Source organism: Pseudonaja textilis, chromosome 1, assembly GCF_049901715.1.
Source record: "Pseudonaja textilis isolate UNSWEBS1 chromosome 1, rPseTex1.2, whole genome shotgun sequence".
Lineage (NCBI taxonomy): Eukaryota > Metazoa > Chordata > Lepidosauria > Squamata > Elapidae > Pseudonaja > Pseudonaja textilis.
This window is the reverse complement of record NC_141990.1, coordinates 300,644,156-300,662,728: the sequence shown is the minus strand read 5'-3', so window position 1 is coordinate 300,662,728 and position 18,573 is coordinate 300,644,156. Positions and strand designations below refer to the sequence as shown.

General features: G+C 36.3%; 2 protein-coding genes across 5 annotated transcripts in view; one reads left to right on the top strand and one right to left on the bottom strand.

The window, feature by feature from the left end:
- Positions 1-18,573, top strand: part of XRCC3 (X-ray repair cross complementing 3) — a 624,633-nt gene that overhangs the window by 222,665 nt on the left and 383,395 nt on the right. The gene's annotated exons all lie outside the window — the stretch shown is intronic.
- KIF26A (kinesin family member 26A) overlaps positions 1-18,573 on the bottom strand; it is a 189,373-nt gene that overhangs the window by 114,076 nt on the left and 56,724 nt on the right. For 3 of the 4 annotated variants that reach the window (XM_087922240.1, XM_087922237.1, XM_087922238.1), the window contains one exon: positions 1,063-1,578. In XM_087922240.1, the coding sequence (XP_087778366.1) occupies positions 1,063-1,578 (516 nt within the window). The remainder of the gene's footprint in view (positions 1-1,062; positions 1,579-18,573) is intronic. The other variant, XM_087922239.1, reaches the window with a different exon arrangement.

The window sequence follows — 18,573 nt, the reverse complement described above, 5'->3', positions numbered from 1 at the left end:
ATGACAGCTCTGATATTAGCTCTTGAATTACAGTTAGTCCTTAACTTACAACCATTTTTTAGCAACTGTTCAACATTACAACAGCATTGAAAAAGTGACTTACAATCGGACCTCAAGTCATGACTATTGCCATAGGATCCTTATGGTTCCCCCTTGGTCACTCGATCAAAATTTGAGAGTTTGACAACTGGCATATATTTATGACAATTACAATGTCCCATGGTCACATGATCACCATTAGCAATCTTCTGAGTTGATTCCTCAAAAGCAAAGTCAATGGGCAAAGCCAGATTCACTTAATATTATTCTCTTAACAACTGCAGTGATTTGCTTAACAACCCCAGGAAAAAAGGTCATAAAATTGGGTGTGACTCCCTTAAAAATTTTCTTGCTTAGCAACAGAAATTCTGGTCCCGATTATGGTTATAGGTTGAGAACTATCTGTATTCTATCTTTTGGAAATGGGGTAGAAGGTGAAAAGCCCTGGGAACTCCCAGGTTTCAGATATGGATGGTACTTGAAATGATCAGATGGATCACTACTTTTCATTCAGGATAATCAAACTAATCAGTTAAAATGCCAGTTTGCTGTAGTAGTTATAGGACTGGCCTAGAAATCAGGAGACTATGAGTTCTAGTCTCATCTTAGGCATGAAATCCAGCTGGGTGCCCTTGGCCCACTCACCTGTCTCACAAATCTCACAGGATTATTGTTTGGGGAAAATAGGAGGATCAAAAATATTAAGTATGTTTGCCACCCTGAATTACTTTTAAAGTAATACCATAAAAGATAAAAAATCTATTAAATAAGTACATTCCAAGAGATAGTTCAGCATTACATACCCAGTTAATTGGGCCACTGATTTCATTGGGTAAAGAACAGTTAAAGAAAAAAAATGTGTTGGCAGAATACAGAAAAAAGATAAATAGGATTCATTGAACATCCCAACTCCTGGACCCCTTCAGACTTTTAAAAAGCCCTGTGATAGGTAAAAGCTTTCAAGACAGAGGCAACGAAACCTGTAACTATGTGGAATATCAGAAACAGTAGGCAGTTACTTACTAGACAAGCTTGAGGAAGAAAACTGTTTACTCTGGAGATACTCCACATCCCTTCAAGGTACTGCTGAGCCTGGATCGTTACTGAGCTCAATGCCCCACTAAGGCCACTGGGAGCCACTGTCACTTGAACGCTGGAGTTTGGGAAGCCACCTGCACCTTGTGGCCACCCTAGTCCCTTCTTCCTCTCCATCCCAGAGAAAAAGCTTGTAGTTTTGCCAGGCTGTCTACCCCCCTGTCCAGCCATGAGGGACAAGTCCCTCTGAGAAGAGACACTGACCATGTTTTGGGAGGTCAATCTTGGTATCACGGCAGCCATTGCCGCAGCATTTGTGGGGGGTTCTGTTGCCTCTTGACAGCTGGCTTGGTCAAGATTGTGGATGACCTGAATTGCTTCTTGCTTCAGCTGATTCAGATGGGCAGCACAAACATCACACCTGCTTTCCCCTTCACTCCTAGGTTTCTGTAAACATTCAGGCACTTGAAGCTTGTCAAAAATTAAAGCTGATAATTGTGGGTCCTGGGAAAAAAAAACAAGAGAAGAAACACAATGAATCAAGACCAAAGAATACTACCCCAAAATATTTTTTTTTAAAAAAGTCAAACATTGGGGTACAAACTATATTTTATTAACCAGGTTAATATTAACTATTTACTGTATTGGCCCAGAACTGCCTCACCTAGAATAACAGCAGCCTCACCAAGAATCACAGCAGCTTCTTCCAGGCCTGAGGCAAACCTCTCTCAAATCTCTTTAATGTGATCTTGAATCTAAATGGAATATCTATTGCAAAGTCTGCATTCTGGCAGTAAGCCACAATCTTTCTCCAAAAGCATAAATAAATGATTGGGTCATCTACAATATTTCTATTTCAACATGCAGTAGACTTTATGATCTCCAGTGGAAGTCATTTTTACAATATTCTAATTATATATGCCCAGAAGTGAGTTTAGTTTATTTTTCATTCAAAGCACACCACATTCAAATATGTATCTAAACATTCTCTTGAGGGGAAAAATGCCTCCCGCCACCCACAAGGACTGCAGTTTGGGTGAATATACCCTGTTCAGCTCTGAGCTCATAACTCTACAATTCTAAGTGTATGGATTTTGCACAAGTCTCCAGTTTAGAGAGTCACAAATTTATTACTGGAGGAATAGAATGTTTCAGAGAACTTCCAATTCTAATTCTATTTTCCCCTGGGCTTTGCCAAATGTACCCCTGAAACAAGGACTTACAAGGTTGGATAGTTTTCAGAAGTGAATCCTTCAAACTAAAGGCAATTTAAGATCTTGCAGATATAGTGCTCCAGCTTGTTTCAGGACTAAACCACCCCAGAACGCCTTAAATCACTTTCATTTTGGGAGGATTTACTTGTCAAAATCTCTGAACTATCCTGGAATACCGTGGTTTGGTGGGGGAAGATTCAATATGATCTAGACTAACAGGGGTGTCAAACTGGCAGCCCGTGGGCCTCATGAGTCACATGCAGGTCAAACCCACCCCAGTTCCATGAAGGGAAAATACATCATGATATATCACATGATGGCAATGTAGTGCGACAAGTTTGACACCCATGAAATACAGGGAAACAAAAAGTTCCAGAGTTCTCAGGAACATTCTATTACCAGATCAAGAAATTTAGCATAACCATTCTCTTATTCATTGGTTTATTAGAACTTCAGAGTTCCAATGTTTTAAAATGTAGATCTTGGCAGCCTAAAATTTCCCTGTATCATAATTTAAAAAAACACACTTAAAAAGAAATCTTTTAGGGTTCAAGTGTGAACTGTAACCTAGCTGTTAGATATGAAAGAAATACCATTCTATACAATCTCCTCCTTGGCTTTGATTACATGTGAATGTATTAGGCTATCACACACTTAAACATCATCTGAGTCCTTGGCAGACCCTTCATAGTTGATTAATAAGCCATAATAAGCACCATCACTCTATAATGCCCAGCATGAAAATGATTATCAGGCACTAACAATAGAGCTTGCAGTGTACTTGATAACTGCTTGTGTACTTGCCTTTTAATTAGCTCTCCATTTAAAAACAATGATAACTAGGGATGGACAAATCCAGCCTGTTCAATATCACCTCACATCTCGTTTTTTACATCAGTTTTTCATTCTTTTTCTGTATTAAGCTATGTTTAAGAAACAAAGAGTTTGCCAGAGAATATTCACTTTTATACATTTCTAATGTAAATATTTGGGGACACACCATCCTAATGTAATATTTGGGAAAGGAAGCAATTTCCTTTAATGTAAATTTTATACTTTCTTCTTAATGATGGGTCAAATATATAGATTTTACCTGATTTTTTTTTTGAGGGGGGGATTGTAAGCTAATGCCTCCAAATATAAAAGAAGCCACAAAAACTATATCCTGGAATGTAATCTAAACACATTTTCCCTCACTCCTAACAAAATCTAATCTACTTAAGTTTATCATGCTCTGAAACAAGCTTACTATTTGCAGATTTTTTTTTATTAAAATCACAACTACGTTTCAAAATCTTGCAACGAAGGAACCATGCATACCGGAACACCTAAACATTTTAAAAAAATCTACCATATTCTGTTAGTCTCTCTGTTGTTATTTGCATTTCTAATAATAATTAGAAATATTGTACTATAGACCATCCAACCAAGCAGAAGGTATCAAAGAATGATAGAGTTGAAAGGCACCTTGAAAGTTTTCTAATCCAATCTGCCGCCAAGGCAGGAGTCCTTATGCCATGTCAGATACCAGATTCCATGGTAGTACCTCCAGGAAGGATAGTTCATAAATTAAGCATTTATTCATTTATTTATTTATTAAATGTATATGCTACTCATCTCACCACCATAGCTACCAAAGGAGACAATGTAGTTTTGGACTCCATCAACCGAGATTCAGTGACAAGATGACGAAAAGTTGCCATATTGCCTTTATGCTGCACTAGTCAAATCAAACCTGGAACATTGGCTCCAGTTTGCTGTACAACAAGAAGGAGGCTGGGTAACTAAAAAGGTTACAGAGAAGAGCAAAAGAACTTGGAGACTCAGGGGTTAAATGTATGAAAAACGGTTTTAAAAATGGGTATTATTATAAAGAAGTGAAGAATAAGGGATGACATAACAGCAGTTTCCCATTATTTGAAGGATGTCAAGGGAGGTAAGTATGTCTCCATAGCACCCCCAGCAAAAACCAGAACCAATTATTTGAAATCATTTTGTAAAAAATGATTTCAAACCTGAAAGAAGCAGCAATTTCTTGACTGTGGGAGCTATTACATAGTGGAACAACTTGCGTCCTGTAGCCATAGGTGTCCTTTCTCTGGAGGCTTCAAAAGAGGATTGGACAGTTATTTGCCCAGGATGGTATGAGAACAAGAAACAGAGCTGAATATATACTGTATACTTCAGAAAATCAAAGGTGGTATAAATGAAGCATTGCTTCTCATAGTGCATACAGTTATCTCAGTTTCCCCTTGGTTAGTAAGCTTGTCTAGCATTTCAATTTCATTAAAAGCCTATTCAACTATTTTGGCATGAAGTGACAATGGAACAAATCATGAGTTTAAATCATGGAAAAGCAAGGCTACTTTCCTCTCAAAAATACTGCTTGTCTTTAGTTCAACTTTCTCATCATTTGTAAAACCTAGATGCATTCAATTAGGAAATCTTGATCATGCATTTCATTTGATGAGAAATTCAAGAAATCTGTGGTTTCTTCCATAGTGATATGCACACCAAAGCTGACTTAAAAACATCACATACTCTTCTTCCACTGAGTGAGTTTATCTCATACTTTATTTCAGAGTCAAGGTGAACAAGGGGCTCAGAAAGGATAACAGGGAAAGGTATCTCCTTGGACTTGTTTCCCCAACCAATGCTATTGTGAAGATTAAAAATACATAATAAAGGCAATTTGGGTATACATCTATAGTTAATATTAATGTTCTCCAACAGACCCAAGGGCTCACTTTGAGATCTTTATGTAGTTAACATCTTACACAGAAAATCACAGGACAGACAAGTGGTTTGTATTTTAAATTCTAGACTGTAGGATGGGAGATGCTTTAATACGATGTAATGAAAGCAGACAAAGCAAATCACCTCTTTTAACTAAGACTGTTTCCAAAACATCGTTCCAAATTAGCAAACCTACATCTTTCCAAATTGGCAAACCTTTCCAAAACTCACACACTTGCACATGCACATAGAATTATACAGCTGAAAGGGGCCTTAACACCGTTCAACCCTCTAACCATGGCAGAAGACCTTCTATCATCCCAGACAAATGACTGTCCAATATCTTCTTGAAAATCTCCAGAGATGGAGCATCCACAGCTCCAGGACATTATTCCATTGGATAATTGTTCTCACTGTCAGGAAGTTTCTCCTTAGTTCCAGATTTGATCTCTCCTCCAACAAGCTTCCACCCATTGCTTTTTGTTCTACCCAAAGGAGGTTTGGAGAATAAGTCAATCTCCACCTCTCTGTGGCAGGGCCTCATGTACCAGAAAACATCTGTCATGTCATTCCTAATCTTTCTCTTCATTAGGCTAGACATATCTAATTCCCCTAACCATTCCTTGTATGATACAGACATTTTATTGCACTTAGTTGCTCTTTCCTGCACTCTTTCTAAGGTCTCAGTATCTTTTTTTTTTTTGCATTGTGATGACCGGTATTTGACATAGTATTCCAAGTGTGGTCTCATTAGTGTGGTATGAAGAGTACTATCACTTTTCGTAAACTTGATGCAGCCTAGGACTGCATTGGCTTTTTTGGCAGCTGCAGCATATGCTGACTCATATTTAGGTGATTGTCCACTAGGACACCCCTCACAAATACAGCTGTTGACCCAGGTACTGCCTATTCTATGTACGTATGTATGCAAGCATGTGTGTATGAATGTCACAAATGGATGACAGGGTCTTAAAAAAGAGCAGATATGAGAAGGGTTCAAATCCTTTTTTCTAAAATTCAAAAGTTACTCTATTTCATGTATACAAGAACAACATGAGCAGTAATGGGTGTACAAACAGAAAAGGATATTTCAGGGTTGTAGTGTAATGGGTGTGTTGCCTAATACTGACATGTCTTCACTGTTTTCAAGCTACTCTGGTTACCAGTCTGCTTCTGGCTGCAATACAAGACGATAATTATCAAGCCCTTGGTGACAGGCCCAGTTACTTGAGTGACCTCTGGCCTCCAAATGTTGCAGCCTATGCAGTGAGGTCAGGCAGAATGGGCATGCTCCAGGTCCTGTCAATTAAACAATGTCACCTGGCAGAACCCAAGAAGACTGCCTTCTCAGCCTGCCTTCTGGAATGACATCCCCAAAGACTCATATTGCTCTTCCTTTAATGGCATTCAGAAAATCATTAAAAATTTGGTTGTTCTCTGAGGCCTTAGGGTAGGGTGACTGCAGATCCGCATGGGTTTTGTTCTTTCTTTTAGTGTCTTTCAGTCAGTTGTGGGTTTTTTTTCCCTATCTTGCAGTTTTTTCCTATTAATTGTAAACTACCCAAGTCAGGCAGCCTCAAAATTTAATTAAAATAAATAAGACATATAGCACATATGTGATTGATAAACTCCCTTAATGTAGGCCATTTCCCTCTGGTCACCATTCTGGTTCTTTGCAAAGTACTTAACAACTTTTGTTTTTTATTTTCATTACTATATACTGGGTATTAGCAATTTAAAAAAAATAGAAAATATACCAGTGAGCAAACTGACCAAGTTCTGATCCTCAATAGGCATCACAAAGGACATTTTTCAAATTGTATGTCTAAATCCAGGCAATCAAAGTAAATACATCTAACATTACCATATTCTCCTGACAAAGTTAGATGTATCTATTAGCAGGGAACGAAACTCTTAACTATTTACCATCCCATTATTCCCTTTCCCTACAGACATATGCAAACTGTTTACCATATTAGTAAACTGATTTATGAGTTCTGCTGAAAGGTATTTTAATTATAGCTTTTCATTCTCTTTGGAAGTGGAGACCTTAGGGGGAAAAGGGCTTTGAAGTTTTAAAGGAAGTTGCTGATATTCAGAGCAAAGGAAGGCCCCTCTCCAGCTACCTGCTGAGAGGTGTTTTACACCTACAGAGTAAACTAAACCCAGACTGGTCAGAGTTACAAGCCGTTTTAAAAAAAAAAAAGGAAAAATTACTCCTGTGCATGAACTAAATCTCAAAAATCAGACTGAAAAGGCTGTAACATATTTCTGGACATCACACAAAATAACTTTGCAGTAATATAAGTACACATATTGTAACTGGAGGGGCAGATCTGAATTAGATTGGGAAAATGTGACTGCTGTTCCCCCACTAATATAAAAGCCTTCTTGCTACTTCAAATGACTTGGGAGATCCAGTCAAACATCTCCCACGTCATGTATAAAATATGATAATATGCATCCTATCCTAAAATACATTTGTAGTAAGAAAACAACAGGTAGTCCTTGACTTACAACCACAAATTTCTGTTGCTCAGTGAGGTTGTCTCATTTGATGACCTTTCATGCCTCAGTTGTTAAGTGAATCACCACAATTGTTAAAGTTAGTAACACAGTTGTTGTGTGAATCTGGCTTCCCCATTGAGTTTGCTTGACCGAAGATCACAAAAGGTGATCACATGACCCCAGGACATTGCAGCTGTCATAAATGTTAACTAGTTGTCAAGTATCTGAATTTTGATCATGTAACCATAGGAATGTTGCAAAGATCCTAAGTGTGAAAACAGTCACAAGTCACTTTTTTTTAGTGTCGTTGTAACTTCGAATGGTCACTAAACAAACTGTTGTAAGTTGAGGACTACCTGTACCATTAGACTGTTGTCCATATAAGACAGTTTCTGTTGTATCTCTGTCTATTGAATGCATATTTATCAGGACAAAATAAAAGCGACTTCTAGTTTTCCAGACAAAACATTGCATCCACTGAAGAGGTTTCCTTATCTGACTTTGTGGCATTCTGATCCAGCAAAAGAGCTCTGCTGCACACAGAAGACATGGAGGTCTACTACTTTGGAAGAAAATCTTCCTAAGTAACCATTCATAAAGCACTGGACATGTCAGTCTATAATTAAGCCAAAGACAGATGGCAAGCACATACTAGAGGTGCACTTGCTCTTATCTGATACTTGAAATGCCTTGGCCCTTATTTTTATTTTTGGGAACACATCTTCAATTTCCACACCAAGAAGCAACTAGCATAGTCTTCAGTAAGTGTAACTCAACAAGTTATGGAAAATAGCCAGCATGCATATCAGTGTAGTGCAAGATGAAGTGGTTAACCCTTTCCACAAACAAAATAGTTAGCCAGTAAACCCAGGGAAAATCAGATACAGCAAGGCTCAGAATAATATATCCTTTCTGCATTGCCCATAAGCTGTTTCCTAAAATATTGAGTCTTCCTAAAAACACAAGGTCTTGACACAAGGGAAGAAGGGGGGCAAAAGACTTAAAACAACCAGCATATCAAAATGTCTAACTCCCCACCGAATGATCAGATAGGAGCGAGGATGGATCTTGGTGCCAGATCTGTTAAAATATTCATAGTTCACCCTCTTATCAGTGAATCTCAGGGCACAATAAAAATCAGTAAAACAATAAAAACACAACAGTAACAATAAAACCAACTACTTTCATATTAACTGCCTTGCTGGTATGTTCTTTTTTCATTTTAAGTGTTATTCAACTAAATTCTCCAGTTTATACTGTTTTAGTACATTGCTTTGGGCTCCCTTGAGAAGAAAAGCAGGGCACAAACAGAATTATTGAAATAAACAAATGTTAAAATGCTTAAAGCTAAGGCCATTAAAGTAATTACCTCATGATTCAATATATATATAGCATGGTGAGCTATGACCACTAAAACATATGCACACCCTCCACTTTGAGTAAATCACTCCATCTTCCCTTTGAGCTAGTGTAAAACCATCAGTCTTAGTCTGGCCTTAGGAAATCATGCATTTCATAGTCCAAGAATCCTAATTAAAGCAGTTCCCTCCTTCCCTCCCTCCCTCTTCTTCTTCTTCTCATTCTCTGTTCTCAAATAATGTGTTTTTCCAGTAGTGGGGTGTACAGAAGAGCCCCCTCAGCCGATTTTAATATTAAAACAGGAATATATTGGGAAATATTCTCTCACAAGTGAGATCCTAATGCATTTAGAAAGACTCAAGTATTTGGGCATGGGAGAAAGCAAAATTCAGGGCTGCAATGGTTTTAAAAAGCACAGGAAAATTCTTTAGAAAAATTATCTCCCATCCCTCAGGACTTTTCCGTCTCCAAACATTGTTTACCTTGTTTAGAGATTAATGTCTGCACTGGTACTGCACACCATAGAGATCATCCAACGAATGCAAAATCAGTCTTTCTGTAAGACTGTTGGCACATATTTCCATAGAATTTACTCTTTACTCCATTCTACGAAACTGTAAAGTTGAGAAAGAATAGAGATTATCGAGCTGAGTCCTCCAAATAGCCAAGAATTATTGCAATCTGTGCTGTTCCACTGCAAAATGCAGTTGGGAACTTTCTCTAATTCGAACTGCTTAAACTGGGAGTTAAATGGAAAACCAGTGGACTAAAGGGAAGGAGCCACAGATTTGGGGAAGGCTAGAGGCTTTCGTAATTGGCAAGGGGACAGATCCAGAGACAAAGTAGAATGAAATATAGTGGCTAGAATCCAGAAGCACTTTCGGCTGCATCAATTACACAATGTAATCCTATCCGTAACATTTTTTTTTAAAATCTACAAAGAAGATTAAATGTCTGAGAAACAAATTTTCACCTTCTTTCTGGCATGCTAGTTTTCAATATGCAAAAAATGTCTTTTGTCTGGAGGAGGTTTTGGTTAGATAGGCTCCTGAGGTGTTCTACTTACTCAAGGGAACTAAGCCTCCGTTTATAGGGCTGTTTATAAAAAGAAGCTAAAATATGCAACATCAATATAACCCCTGGTGTTCTCTAGGGGGAGCATCCCCCTTTCCCAAAGCAGCCAAGCATATGCCTCTGGAACATAAAGATAGCATGTGAGGATATGCAGAAAGATCCCTATTTTCCAGGAGTATTACTTCCTCAATAAGCTGTAAAATCCCTTTAAAATAATCACCTTTTGTTTTTGTTCTGCAATAATAAAATAACGAGAGGCAAGGGCCCTTTCTCCAGCTGTTCCAACCCTCTGTCCTTGGCTCCCGTGGAGGTCCCAGCTGTATAGGGTGATTACTTTTTATTTTCCCACTTGGTGCAACAAAAACACCTGGATAATGGATGGGCGTAAAGGAAACACAAGCTAATGTTAGAAACATCAAATGTGACTTTAAACATTCAGCCAGCCCTGTTAAAGGCATTTTATTGCCTTGTGACAATCCTTGCCCCCATCATCTCTGGATAATCTTACCACCACCACCACCAGGAATTCTTCACCTTAACAGCCTGAGTTCCATATAAAACCTTATATGGAAGTGACACCCTCCAGTTTTACACAAGGAAGACATTAAAATCTGCAACAAATGCTACCAAAGGTGCTATAAGAAAGAGGAGGGGGCTGGGGAAGACAGGAAGGCAGTGTAGAAGAAGAAGAAAAGACTAAAAGAGAAACCTAAACATATTGTCGGGGAATAATTCTGCACTTAACACTGCTTTTAAACCTATGGAAGGATTTCTGTCTTATGCTGTTACTGAAAGTACATCCCACAGGATGCAATGAACTTTGGGCCTGCTATTTTAACAATTCTAACAGAATTTTCATCTGTCTTCATACAGTATCTGGAGCTCATCAATGGTGTTAACTTGAAGTTGCAAATAGACATGACAGAAAAATACAGGATAGATATGATCCTCTGGGATCTAGCACTGGGCTACATTCCTTCATGTTTGTATTGGTAAATAAAAATCCATATGACTGATAAATGAGGATTGCTACATCTCTATAGAAGGATTATTTAAGTGAGGACATGGATAGTTTATCTGTGGCTCTGGCAGTGGAATCTCATAATCAATAAGGGCAAGAGCAAGAGATTGGTTATAATGACTTGTCTCCATTAGTTGTGAATGCTCCAACACTAGTGGTTTTTAAGAAGAGATTGGACCACCAATTGTCTGAAATGGCAAGAGTTTCCTGCTTGAACCGGAAGTTGGATTAGGTGACAGAAATTTCAGGTTTGTAGAACACAGTTAGGCTTTCTGCTTTCATTTTTCCCTGCTTCATTTTTCCTTGTTACCTGATTCAAGAGAAAAGAAGCAAACAGCTGGCCAATCATTAGATAACAGTGAATTTGAAGTCTGATAGCCTTCTATAGCACACACACCTAGTAAAAAATACTGTTATTGCTTGTGATCATTAGTGATCAGTTACAGCATGATGATCACTTTACATTTCCAGTAACCTCCAAATACCCCATGGTGGGAAATTATGAAAGACAGTTGATTCTATAAGTACTCACTCTAGCTCGGAAAAAAATAATTGAGACATGGGCAGGCAGTTCCCATTCATAACAGCTTCATTAGGTTCCTAGCTCTTGCTTGAGCATATCAAATGCCACTGACTGCAAGAGATCAAAACATACAGGTGATAGCCCTACCCTACCTTAAGACATCTGCATGTAGCACTCAAATTTCCTTTGGGAAGAAGTTAAAAATGCTAATTTGGAAACTCATCTTTTTAATCCTTGAAAAGACCATATCACGGTATGACTCTGGAGAAAGCATGAAAAACAATATACAATATATTTATTCATACAAAGTTCTCTGAGTAACATACATAGATTAAAAACGTACCTTATAAAAGAAAAATTTAAAATACACATAAGGGTGTAAAACCAATTTAAACCAGCAAACCCAAAAGAACCCAAAGAAAACAATGGATTCAATAAACAAGCATTTCAAATTGCTAGAAAAAAGTTGCCCAGATACGAACAGAGAAAGTTAAAATGTGCTTAAATATTTTCCACTGAATTCTGTCAAACTTTGAAAGAGTATTATTAAACTGGATCATTTGTCATTGTAAGGCAAGAAGAATCAGTTGACAATTCTGTCATAGATATCTTAAAAAAAGGTCTTTAAAAACCCTTTGGACCACCAACTTTGAAGGATAAACCAAGAAAAGTAGCAAATGGACAGATCCTAAAAACATTGGAATAGTCCCATCCAATCCAACCAAACTATTTCAAAGTGTAAAATTTCACAAGTAGGCATTCTTAAATACCTACCATTTCACACTGAAAAATCACACTGAAGTCCTTTTTCAGATCAGTAACAGAAGAAAGAAAGGTTGTGAACAACCTTACACAGTTATTTTGCTTTTAATTCATTTTATTATTTCAATTAAGCTCTTTTTATATATGCTAAAAATGGTCAACAAAATGATCAGCTTAATATAAAACTTAGTATAAATTTTGTGGATAAGACCTTAAAAAGATGTCATCAATGTTACCAATGTTGTATAGAATGAGCAAGATTGTTTTCAAAGCAATTTGTAGACTATTAAACCAAATACACATTCCCTGAAACCCATGGCAGCTAACTAGAGGGTCTGCAAACATTCAAATTTTGCTAGCTTCCTGTTATTCCTAAATCAAAGAGACAATCAATAATTTGGTGACAATATATGGAAAGTTAACTGCACTTGTCTCAACAGGCACAAGTTGTGTTAGCTACTTCAAATTTTTTAGAATGAAAACTTTCTTATAATCCTGTATGAAGAAAGAAAGGGGGGGGAGAGAGAGATTAAGTGAGAATAAAGAGAATGTCATTCATGCTCAGAGAGTGCTATAAAGTACTATGGAACACTATATATAAATCTAAATGCTATTGTTATTGCTATTCCTAATCCAATGGGATTGTTCTGTGAATGATAAAGCAGAGTATTTCTGCTATGCAATTTTGCACACGGAATGAATACATATAAAGATACAAATATATAAAAGCAATAAATAAATCAGTAGATAAAACACTATGCAGAGCAACTCTATACATATATGTTTACTCAACCCACACCTCTAGAGACACATTTTTATAGGAACACATACATTTTTAGCAGACTTTAGACTCTTTGTAGAAATCTGTTGTTCAAGTGAAAAAATAGAATAAGAAGCAAAGGCAAAAAGTCTTCTTTATCCTACCTAAATAATGGAAATCGTGTTTTGAGCCCAAGAAATTTATTTCTATATAATTAAATAGAAACTTTTTTTTAAATTATAGCATATGTTTCAAATCTAGTACTAATCTATTTTTCATTTTGAAATTGGATCATATTGAAACTGATATTAATAAAATCTTATAATCACTGTAAATTATTTTCCAAACTTTTATCTAAGAAACAGTAATGTCTGTATATATCTATGTAGATATGTTTGATATAAATATGTCTATACATGCTGTTTTTCTTAATACACACACTTCCCAGAAAAAAAATCAATGTTAATGATATTTTAACTTAATTGTCTTCCTATTTTATGCTGTCCTTACAAAATTAGTTTTTACCTAACATGACATGCTGCAATATCCATTATAATCTTCCCTATTGATAAAAAAAAAAATTACAGGGAGAAGTCTGCTTCCTGCTATCTAGTCCTTGACAGAAAACAGAACAGTGATCAGAAAAACAGAGGCAATTCAGGGCAATCAGGAAATGGGGAGGATTAATGGTTTGCTTTTTAAAAAGGTTTACCAAATGTATCACACAAGTGGTATCAAAAGGCATTTGCCAATTTTCCCAAGAGAGCAAGAACATCAGTTATTTATCTAAGGGCAGAAGATAGAATAATTCATGTCATCCAATACAAGTGCCAGTAAAAGCAGAACATTTAAAAAGAGAAAAAAGAAAGCACAGTCCACCACATAAAGGAAAGCATGATACCCAAACTAATAATTTTTAAAAATTATTTGTTCCTCTCTTTAGATGCTAATTCAAGCATGCTGACTTTTATCCTTGAAATCCTTGATTTCTCAGCTAAAGAAACTATGTTCTTGAGTGACAGTCTATTCGGGATCCAGGTGACATCTATCTATCAGCTTCATCATTATCCCACAACAATTTTCCCAAATCTACTGTTATATATCTCACTGCAACCTTCCTGCTGCTAAAGTTGTGCATTGCAGAGAACAGTTATGAATGGCAAAACTGCTTGTCTACTGTTATAGTACTGGCTTGTTCAAAAGTTTGCGCTGGGCCCCACAACTGTCTGGAATGAAGTTATAAAACATCTGTTTCCCTGAAAAGAGAAAACTGCTAGCATGTTTTTGATACAAGGTCCATGCCATTACCACAGGCAGTTGTGTGAGTTATGTAATTTATATACCTGAATCTAATGTCCAAGTGCAAAAAAGGATGGAGTTGCATCAAAATATCAACATTCATTTTGTTATTGTTTCCATCATCACAATTTGTAATTGATGTTTATAGAGGATCAGTCAAGAAAATGAAGCTAAAGAATGGAAGCAAAGACACCTTGCTTTATCTTTTCCTGATAAAATAGCACTGTAGAGGTTAATAATGAGGCATCTGTTATACCCAATTGTAACAAAGAACTCCAAAATTAATAGTTATTTAAAGTTTGAAGTGAAATATGTATCATCAAATTCAGACAATAGACGTTCATGAGGTTTCAGGTGAAATTTCTGGAATCTCACAAGATTTGGGCACTATTAATTTTTTTTAATTTTTGTTGTTGTTATTGCCTACATTGTCACATTGGTTTGAATAATTAGAATGAAAAGGTTTGACAACGCCTGAAATATAAGTATATCTTCTAGATGAGAACTTCCACGCCTTTATGCTAAAGTAGGGACTGGCTTTTTTTTTAAAAAAAATAGTTATTAGGAAGACACTTCAGAATCTTCGCTAATAAAAATGGAATGTGACATGGAAATCAGTGAACCATGTACCAAAAACTGTTTCAGAACACTTAGTATATGTATTACTATCAGCACCCTAGGATGAAAACTAAACTGAGCACAATTATCAATAGCAATGACTGCCGGCAAATTCCCAACCACTTTAATTAGCAAACTTTATTTGCTTGTTCTTTTCATTTCATCTCACTGAGCAACATTTAGCAATTTAGCAACTATAGGACATTACATTGTCAATTGAAATTTTATATATTCTACAAACAGGAAAGGAGGCATAAGAAATGGAACAGACAGGAGGCAGCAAACATTTCATACAAGGATGTCACTTTATATCCAAATAATGAGAAGGTCCAATATTACCACTTTGGACAGCAGTTATATGGCTTGTCATCATTCTCATTGTGGTGCTAAGTAGCAAAGCTGCAAATTACTATTGCCTTTGCCAATCTGGCTTTCTTAAGATGTGTCAGGATGACAACACTCATGATTTCCTGTTAACCTAATTTAAGAAATTCTGGGAACTACAGTCCCCACACATCTGGAGGACATCAAGCATGGGCAAAATCATTCCAAAGCAATGTTACTCACTCAAATATTTAATAATTTAGAGCACAGGATAAAAGTTAGTCATTGTTTTATCAATCCACAAATGAAGGTTTGGCAGCAATCAGGACCTGGCCTTCAGAAACCAGTAGGATGTCTTATTTAAAGTACAAGGCTTTTAAAAGATAGTATCTTTAAATGTTTGGAACAATTAAATCAGAGAGACTCCAACTCCCAGAATTCCTTAGCCAGCATGGGAATTGAAGCCCACATATCTTAAAGTTTGCAAAGCTTGAAAAACCCTGTACAGAATAAAAACACAACATAACAAAAAGACACTTGAGAGGAAAGGTAGAAAGGAGAAAAAGTATGTTACTTTATTTTTATTTATTAAATTTGTTTGTCACCCATTTTGCTGCAAGCCAACTTTTTAAAGCTACATAAAGAACCTTATAACTTTAACGAGTTGTATTTCTGTTTTATGATTGTTATAATTAGAAGTGGGACAGAAATTAGGTAAGCAAAAATAGAACAAAATACAGGGAAATTCAAAATCTTTCATTTTATAAACTAATTTCAATAATTTGAAATTCAATAATTTCAAAGCGTACAACAACTCCATCATGAAATAAAACACTCAAGAGGAGAGCATTTTAATGGTAATAATAAAATCTGGTGGATTATTTTACAGATTGATAAGTGTTGAATGGAATGGTAAAGTTAATTCATATGTTTGGGATCTGTCCTATCATCACTATATTTTGAGCTGAAATTATTTTTTTATATCAAATGCCCATGTTCTTGATTACATGTACTGATTTCTCCAATTAATGTCCTTTTTCTCTGAACCTCAAGGTAGCTTAACATGGAAGATTCCTCTTCATTTTATATCCACAACTACAACTTTGTAAGCAGAGACAAAGATTGCCCCAAATCTTTTGAGTTTTCACAGCTTAAGACTACATTTGAACCTAATCTCTTTAGACAAAGTCCAAATATTTCACCCTGATACCACAGTATTTAGAATCTAAATTCAAATAATAGAGCCAGGGATAGACAAAATAAAAGCCAAATTCACACCCGATTCACGGTTTTGGATTCCTGATATGAACAGTTGATTAGTTTTGTTTTCACAAAGGAACAAGAAAGTGAGCTCTTGAGCAGTTTGATCAAAACCTATGAACTTGTTTTAATCTATGGTACAAAACCTCCAGGAATTTTTTCCTCCAAAGTTTAATCATTATCGCTACTATGTATATTTCCATATATATGCATATATACTTGTATGTGAATGTATGGTGAAATGCACACAGGCACACATACATACACACAATAAAGTACCTACAAAAAAAATGATGATGAGGGTAAACAGCTCTTCTCATTTGCAAGCAATCTTGTTCAACATAGGACTTGAGAGTTCCTGTTCCTGCAACTGGAAGCAGATATTGATTGGGAGTGCCTCCCTTCACTTCCACACTTCAAAATTGGAGTGGAGTGGAGTGGGCTAGAATTAGAATTAGAATTAGAATTAGAATTAGAATTTTTATTGGCCAAGTGTGATTGGACACACAACAAATTTGTCTCAGATGCATACTCTCTCAGTGTACATGCAAGCAACAGGTGATAAATCATGATCATAGTCATCACAAAAATACATTCATCATAAATCATGATATAACACTTAGTGATAGCCAAAAGATACTAATAATCAATTAACATACATCATATTAGAATACTAAATAAAACAATAGAAATCATAAGATACAAGCAACAAAGTTATAGTCATAAAGAAGATAAGGAGATAGGAAAGATGAGAAGAAGAATAGTAATACAGCTTTACTAGATAGTTTGACAGTGTTGTGGGAATTAGTTGTTTAGCAGAATGATGGCATGGGGGAAAAAAACTGAACTTGTGTCTAGGTGTTCTAGTGTTACATGACTTAAATGTTACATGAGTTCATTTTGTTTTCTTTTTGGAGAATATGATCCCAATGAATTTCATTTCCCTCAACTCTGGGCTGAGATGTGTCATGTTTTGTTTTTGGTTGGGTTTTTTTTAAGCATCCATCTAGCAACTTGTTGCTGTTGTGGTGTCTTTAGGTTACTCAAAAGCCTCCCCAATGCTTTCATATACTTTGGTGGTCTCCCCTAAAGTTCTGAAGTTATACATCTCAACTGTTTAACAAATAAAACGAGCCCAGCCACTGGAATGTGAACTGTGCTGGAAGCAACAAATGAAAGCAGTTTGGTATCTGTACATCTGGGAGGCCCGTCAGTAACTTGATTGCTGTAACATCCTCTCCTCTTATCTTACTACTCCAACACCCCCTCCCTTTTGGATGACTTCATTTCTAACCTCAAGCAATGAGGGGGGGGGTGAGGAATTGTCCCTGAACAAGAAGGATTTCAACAAGTCACTGTAAAGTTTATTTAGGGGAAGGAAAACAAAATAAAGGCAGTAGCTGCAGTTTTAAAGTAATTAAAAAGACACAAAGCCCAGAACTCCTGAAGAGATCAGTTATCACATTGAAATGTGAAGCAAAACACAGAAACCAGACTATACACACACACAAACACATGAAACAGTAATTACCATCTACAAAATATGACTTGTAATCTCCTTTCTTTACTACCTAATTAAACAGATATTTTACTTTGGATTTGCAAAATGTTTCCCTCTTAATTTCATTCTATTCTAGCATTCTATGTATTCTATAAACTACACACACAAACTAGTTGGTAATTTTATGACTTTTAATTTGTACATTTATTGTTAGTTTTAAATAATGTTTGCATTATTTTCCTCTTTCCTGATTCTTATTAACTTACTGTAACTTTTATAGGCAGGGGGATATTCCCTCCCCGCCAAGCTTTATAGAAACACACGACTTTTTTGTCACTATTGTTGTTACTGCTTGTTATTGTTGCCATTTATACCACTTTATCTATATCATAGTACTATCATTTATAGTATAGCTTACACAGCTGGAAAAACAATTATAAATCCATTAACATGTTTATAAAGCTAGCCTGCTTTTACTAAAGTACTTACGAACTAATCATAGCTCTGCTGGATCAGGCCAATGTCTATCTTAATCCAGCA